At 34.5% G+C, this 7,742-nt stretch overlaps 1 protein-coding gene across 1 annotated transcript in view; it reads left to right on the top strand.

Moving 5' to 3' along the window:
• Positions 1-7,742, top strand: part of LOC106681051 (peroxisomal membrane protein 2) — a 14,196-nt gene that overhangs the window by 3,396 nt on the left and 3,058 nt on the right. The window contains exons 2-3 of the mRNA XM_014421174.1: positions 210-352; positions 4,362-4,613. Of these exons, the coding sequence (XP_014276660.1) occupies positions 210-352; positions 4,362-4,613 (395 nt within the window). The remainder of the gene's footprint in view (positions 1-209; positions 353-4,361; positions 4,614-7,742) is intronic.

Genomic DNA, 7,742 nt, shown 5'->3' with positions numbered 1-7,742 from the left:
TTTTTTCGATTTAACATGAGTTTTTCCATTTAACACGCTTTAACATGTTAAACCAAAGATCATGAATACCCCTAAAAGAAGGCCTCTACGTTATCCTAATTCTTCCTCTTAATACGGTTAGTATTTCTTATTTAAAATAATTAATCTTTTTTTTTTTTTTATGTAAGTAAACTATTCCACTCTGACAATCCTTTTTTTTTTATATATAGCTTTGATACTTGCCATCGGAGATTTTATCGCCCAATACCACCTCAAACCTCATGCATCAGATAGGACATTCTGGAAGTTCCTCACTGAAGAATGGGTGAAAGGTGAAACCTTATTGTTTGCCTTAATGGGTTTTTTTCCAATTGTAAGTTTTACTCAAGAGTAATTTTGGGTATTTATAATGAATATAACAGAGTATGTTTGATATTTCTAGAAAAGTAAAGTGAAGTACAACTGAATCATTCATTTTAGAAAAGGTTTATGTGCCAAAAATAGAGAGGGTTAGGGAATCTAAAAAGAACTATCGCAATATTATGGCGTAACAAGTGATAGGGGTTCAAAAGGAATAGTACAAGAGCCGGGAAGAAAAAAAGGCAGTTATCTCACCCCAATTTTTGATTACTTTAATGAAAACTAGGTATAATTACCAGTCAAAATTGATGAGTCTGCCAAGTATAGGTAGGGGGAATAAAAAATGGCGGCTGTTTCAAAACATTAATTTTTAATTCGGAGCTCTATATCTTAAAAACTACCAACAACACTAGAAAATCTAAGAGACCATTATTTAAAGAAGACTAAATTTACTGAAATATTAGCCCTGAAAGAGCTATTTACGTCCAATAGTTCTCGAGATATAGCTTTTTAAAAAGCAAAATATCTTAAAAATCTACTGAAAGATTAGTAGTTAGTTAATTTATTTTGAGAATTCTATATCTCAGGAACTATGTGACGTACAGATGTCTATTAGCACTCAAATTAAAGCTATTTTAATGGACTATAAAGAAATTTATGACCTTTACCTACGTAGGAATGGTAGTTTTCATGATATTTGCTAAAATAAATTGTTTTATAGTTCTTCGGACAATAAGTTTGATTTATGATAAACTTCATTTCAGAAACCATTAAAGCTAGTTAAATTTACTACAACGTAGTTAATGTTTATTTTTTTAGGAGTAGTAGTTTTTATGATATTTGTCAAAATAAACTCACATAATTTTAATTTCTAGTTGTTTGTATAAAATGTTGGATTTTTTAAAAAAATATATCTCTAGATATCTAGAAAATAAAGGAAATGGTAGAGGTCATATACTTCTTTATAGCTTATTAAACTAGCTTTAATTTGAGTGCTAATAGACATCTGTACGTCAAATGGTTTTTGAGATATAAATTTTTCAAAATAAATTCACTACTACTGATCTCTCAGTACCTACCATACAAAATTTTTCTGAAACGTTGCTTTTTAAAAAGCTATATCTCGAAAAATATTTAACGTAAATAACTCTATTAGGGCTCATATTTTAGCAAATTTACTATTCTTTAAATGACGTTCTCTTAAGTTTTCTTGTCTTATTCCTACTTTTCAAGATATAGAGCTCCGATTTGAAATTTTTTTTTTTTTATCGCTTTGAAATAGCCGCCATTTTTTATTCCCCCTACCTGTACTTGGCAGACTTATCAATTTTGGCTATTAATTATACATAGTTTTCATTAAAGTAATCAAAAATTGGGGTGAAATAACTGTCTTGTTTCTCCTCATGGGCTCTTGTACTAGAACCTCTACTAGCCCAGCCGTGAAAAGTAGTGAAAAGAAATGATTAGCCGAATTTTGTTATTTTTGTATTTTTAAATAAGTGAAAAACAATATAAAATAAGTAATAATAAACTTAAAATTAAATTTATAATCATAAAATTCTTTCTTGAGACTGGCAATTTTTTACTAAATAATTCAAAACATTATCCAAATTATAGTCTCAAAACTTTTATTGTTTTTACACGTCCAACGTTTCGGCCAATTCGGCCATCTTCAGGGACAATCTACTACAAAAAGTTTCCATTATATGTAAAAATTCTTCTTTTATCTTATTGAAAGCTGTTTTTAACCACTTCATTCTGGATACGGTTAAATCTTATTTATTTATAATCATAAAATTCTTTCTTGAGATGAAGATGGCCGAATTGGCCGAAACAATAAAAGTTTGAGACTATAATTTGGATAATGTTTTGAATTATTTAGCTTAAAATTAAAGTAAAAGTAAAATAAAAACACAAATAATAAAAGGAACACAAAATATATAAAAATATACAAACTAGAAAAAAAAAAAAAAAGAAAGCTTAAAACTATTACAAAATTAAATTAATTAAACAAAAGAGAGAGAAAAAGTCTTATATCACCGGTGATTGATGGGGCACTGGTTGTGATCGTTGTCTTGAGTGGATGTTCTCATGGAGGTTGATCGACAAAAGGGCGTACGTCCTCTTGGAGGATGAGCCGAAGTACTTCGCCCGCCGTGGTTGTGGTAAATGATTAAGCTGGCGAAGATGGCCAGGATGCTGGCAACTACGAGTGCGTAGTGAAAATACAATGGAGACGATATGTGTGTGCACACTGAGACGTTAAGACGTTGTCTGTTTATTTTCAGTATAAAAAAGAACAGACAGTAGTTGTTATGTTTTTTGAAATAATAAAAACCATATGTTCCTATAATCGATTTATGGGCCATATGTTGGCCGCAACAAGTGGTTTGGGTATTTAGGGAGTTTATCATGTAAGTATTGGTATTTGGTTCAGGGCTAATCCCCCATATGTGGAATATTGAGGTCCTAATGGATGGCTCGATTTCTGATAAAGTAGAGAGTTTAAGGATTGTGGATCGTAAGGATTGGATACGAGAGGAAGTCAATGGATTAGTGGAGCCCCAAGGAACAACTCCATAAATCCAGATAGGTCTTACTAAAGTCATATAAATGAGTCTTAATTGGAAGTTTAGAGCGTTTGTCTAGTAAATGTTGTAATACTCAGAATCGACGAGCAGTTTCCTCCATTTTCAGTCTTGTATGAGGATTCCAAGTCAGATGTAGTCCCAGATAACGGATTTGTTCGACAGGAATAAGTTGGAAGTTATTAAAGGATACTGAGGGGCAGGAAGTCTTAAGTTTACGACGAAGGGTAAATGTAATTTGCTGGAAAATTATTGATTGACCGTGTGTTGAGCCAACGTTTCGCCCCACGTTGCAGGGCTTCGTCAGGGCTAAAAAAAACAACAACACTATAGTTACAAAAAGGAAAAAAGAAAAAACACAAGTGTAAAATAACAGGGGTATAAAATGAAAAGTAAGATATAATAAGAAAAATTAAGGGTTATAAATAATAAATGAAAAGGGCAATAGTAACAGATAGATAAGAGAATATGCCTTTGACCGCACCCGGACCATATTCCATTCATAAATGTAATTTGGTGGTATTTATTTGAAGTTATTTTAATCCTCCAAGTTTGACACCATTCTTCAAAGGTGGTGATGTGGGATTGGGATACAATTGAAGGATCATTATTCACTGATGATAGACATGTGTCATCGCCATACGTGGAGAGGAAAGTGTTAGGATGGGTTGGGTTGTCAGCTGTAAAAACTGTATAAAGAATAGGACGGACCAAGGTTACTACCCTGAGGTACACCAGTAGACTGAGGAAAGAGGGATGAATTAGCGTTGTTGTGATTTACATCAAATAATATGTCACAGAAATAAGAACAGATAATGAGGAAATATATAAGGGAGTAGAAATTTACGGATGTTGTATAGCAACCCCGAGTGCAGAATCAAAAGCCAAAAATAAAGATAAGGTAATGGGTTAATTCTTACTTCTGTCCTTCTCCTGCTTCTCTCTCTTGTTCCAGAAGGGGCGTCACCTTTTTGGAATCCTATTTCTCATTGAGTATAAGTTACAATTCTAAAAAAATTGCTAAAAATAAAAAATAACAAAAATAATAAAACCTTAAAAGTGGCAAGAAAGTTTTGAAAAGCTCTGAAATACATAACCAGTGGGGTACACAAATACAGAGGACTCCTTTGTTTGTTGGCAAGTATCCCTTCTTGGAGGGCAGATATCGGTACTGATATGGCTAAATTATTTAACGACATTTATCATATTGTTGTTGTAGGCATAGCCAAAACTTCGATATATAGCAAATGATAATAAAGGTTTTATGTATTAATCGTGATAATAAAATTTTATCTTCATTGGCAAATGTAATAGTCAAGACAACATAGAAAAATTGAAACAATGTAATGTGAAATAAGTTAATAATAATAAAGATAAATAAATTATATGTAATGATAAAAATAACAAAGGCTAAGTCTGAGAACCATTTTACAGGGTTACTTGTTGTGCAAATGGAATTTGTTTCTATACCGAAAAATGAGATGTCATGGATATTTTAGCTTCTTGTGGAAAAAGATTCTACTGGACCTCCTAATCATCTCTCCCATCATACTGTCCTTAATGATAATTACCTACAGCTTTTTCTACGGTGAGAATGTATTTACTGAAACCTGGGAAAATAATAAAAAAATCGCGAAAGAGAGATTCTGGCCCGCACTCAAGGATTCGATGATCTTCAATATTTTGGTAAGCTTTTCACATTATTTTACTCTAATATTGATCTCCACTTACGGCCTAGGTTAACGGAAGTTCGATAGCAATATCGATAGTTGTAGTACATGAGACCAAGAGGAGAAAAAAGGCAATTATTTCAACCCGGTTTGAGATTACTTTAATGTAAACTATGTATAATCACTAGTCAAAATTGACGAGTCTACCAAGTTTAATAAAGGTAGAATATAAAATGGCAGATATTTCAAAATGTTAAAAAAAAAAAAAACCTACTAAAGTAGAGTAAATTTGCTAAAACGCGAACCTTTTTTTTTTTTTTTTTTATATCCCCTCCCTAGCCATTTCTGGCATACGGGGCGCGGAAGCAGTGGGGTAGTGCGCTGTGGTTTGCGCATGCCACTACTCCCAAAGATCACCAATTTTTTTTTATTAATTATTTAATTATTATTATTATTTTTTTTACTGTGGTGCAGCCCAGCGCTAGGTTTAGCGCCTTACTGATGGAGCTGCACCTTGTCCACTGCATCCGTCGGGATGCCTCCTGCAGTTACCAGGCTGGTCCAGCCCTCCTGGTCTTAGTCTGGGTCAGCTTCCTCATCTTCTGGTGGCTCGCCGATGTTGGGCGGTCAAGCCCTTCCCATCGTGAAATGAGTGGGGCCCACCACCTCCTTCCACCCGTAAATGAACTCCCTGAAGAAGGGATAATTCTCTTGTTCCATCAACCAGGGAAAGTCCGACTCGGCGAGGGCGTATATCCCGGTCTTTCTCGACAGCCTGGCTCGGTGTCCTTCCATGGCAGAGCAATCTATTATTACGTGTTCTGCTGTTTCAAGAACTCCGCACGTTGGGCACCGGGGGTCGATGTTCTTTCCAAAGCTCTGCAGCTTTTCCCGAAACCCCCCGTGTCCTGTTAGGATCTGTGAGACCCAATAGTCTGGGAGGACCCATTTAGCCTTCAATCTAGAAAGGACGGTAGGGAAGAATTTTCTCAAAAGTAGCGCCCTTCTGGCTTGCTACCCACCGCCCATTTCACTCTTGTATTCAGTCCTCTCTTAGTATTTTCTTCCATACGTTTGGAGTCTCACCGATCCTCTCTCGGAGCTCCTCCGGCAGCGCTTCTAGTCCCTGCCTCTTAATTTCATATTTAAGGACATCCTACCTGAGAATGAAGTCCAGGGGCATAGCTCCGGCCAGAACTTGCACCGCCTCATGTGACACCGTTCTGTATGTCTTCGTGACCCTCAGCGGAGCCAGTCTCTGTATGGTGGCCAGTCTTCTCTTCTGTGTCTGCATGAGGTTTCGGCTCCACGCAGGGGATGCGTACCTCAGAATTCCCAAGATCACACCTTTACCCAAGACAGGACACCCAAGGTCATCGTTGCAGGGTATCTGAGGCCCGAAAATGCACCCCCTATCCTGCTTAATCCATTAAGTGACAGGATCACCCTGTCCTTTAGATACACCAGGTGAGAAGTGGCATCGAATCTTCTTCTTATCGCTAAAACGCGAACCGTAGAGTTCTTTACGTTCAATAGTTCCCAAGATACAGTTTTCTAAAAGCAACTTTTCATGAAATATATGTTGAAAAATCAGTAGGCAGAAAGAAATATTTATCTATAGAACCATGAGACTTACAGAAGTCTATTAGCACTCAAACTAAAGCTAGTTTTATGTGCCATAAAGTAGCTTATGACGTGTATCTTCACAGGATTAGAAATGTTTATGATTGTTTTCAAAACATTAGTAACATCGAGATTTCTAGTAGTTGGAACCGTAACATGTTAGAAATCAAGAAAGTTAAATTAAATCGCTTAATATTAATCGATTAAATCGATAGTATTTTCATATTCTGCATATCCGAAACCTAAAAATTGAAATAGGACCCTCATACATTAGAAATTGAAGGTGGTAAAAAAATAGGTGAATTTATAAAAAAAAAAAAATCAAATTTTTATTCGAATAATATGTATTCGACTAATTTTTTATTCGTTGAAATTGTATTTTAAATATTCGAATAAAAAAGTATTCGGATTGTTTAGTCGTATTTTTATTCGAATAAAAATTTATTCGTCTCTCGTCAATCGAATAAAAAAGTATTCGTCTCTTGTCAATCGAAAAATTTTTGCCCAACTCTGGATTAAACTAGGTTAGGTTGGAGTCCTAATAGACATCTGTCGTCTAATATTTTCTGGGATATTGATTTCCCACAATAAATTCATAGTACTTTTTTTTTTGGAGTGTTACTTTTAAAAACACTGTATTTCGAAAACAATTGAACGTAAATAGCTCTGTTAGGGCTCACCTTTTAATAAATTTACACTACTTTAAATGATGTTCTCTTAGGTTTTCTAATGTTGTTGGCAGTTTCAAAGTTATTGAGATCCAAATGAAAAAGTCTTAACTTTTGTCAAAAAAAAAAAAAAAAGAGAGAGAGATGAAATACAAATGAAGTAATAATTTAATTAAATAATAATATTAGTAATTGGCACGACAACCTACTTACCGTTCTGGGCAACTTCCAAAATCCTCCGCCATTGGCCCGGTCCTGTAATGCAGGACTCTAGATGGAGTAATAGAGTCGCTGCGTCCAGCCACCTTCCTAGGTCTTCCCACCCTACTTGACCTCAGCAGTATTTCTGCCATGAATATCTGATAGCCCAAAAGCTCGAGAGGAGAAAAACAGCAGTTATTTCACCCCAATTTTTGATTACTTAAATGTATAATTACTAGGCAAAATTGATGAGTCTCACAAGAATAGTTAAGGGGAATAAAAATGGTATCGGTTTCAAAACAATAAAAGAAATGTTTTTCATTCGTAGCTACTTACTCAAAGGGCTCTTGTGCTCTATCCACACGTTTGTGTTCAATTAGAACTGCCAAGAGATGAATATTTGTGATATTCAAGTTTAATGAATTGAAGAATTTCCCCAAGACATTGAAATCATTGTTAATTAACATTAGCGGAATATTTTTATTTAACATAGCACTTGTATATCTGTGTAATTAAATTAATAAGTTCCTGATAAAAATTCAAGAAGAAAGGTTGAATTTATAGGTTATGTAGTACTATTTCTATTGATTTATAGGTTATGTAGTGTCATTTCAATAAATTTATAGGTCATGTAATACCATTTCTATAAATTT

This window comes from Halyomorpha halys, unplaced genomic scaffold (assembly GCF_000696795.3).
Source record: "Halyomorpha halys isolate HHAL.00 unplaced genomic scaffold, Hhal_1.1 Scaffold306.1, whole genome shotgun sequence".
NCBI classification, from domain to species: Eukaryota; Metazoa; Arthropoda; class Insecta; order Hemiptera; family Pentatomidae; genus Halyomorpha; species Halyomorpha halys.
Note: the sequence above shows the minus strand (reverse complement) of the source record. Positions and strands in the feature narration are given on the sequence as shown.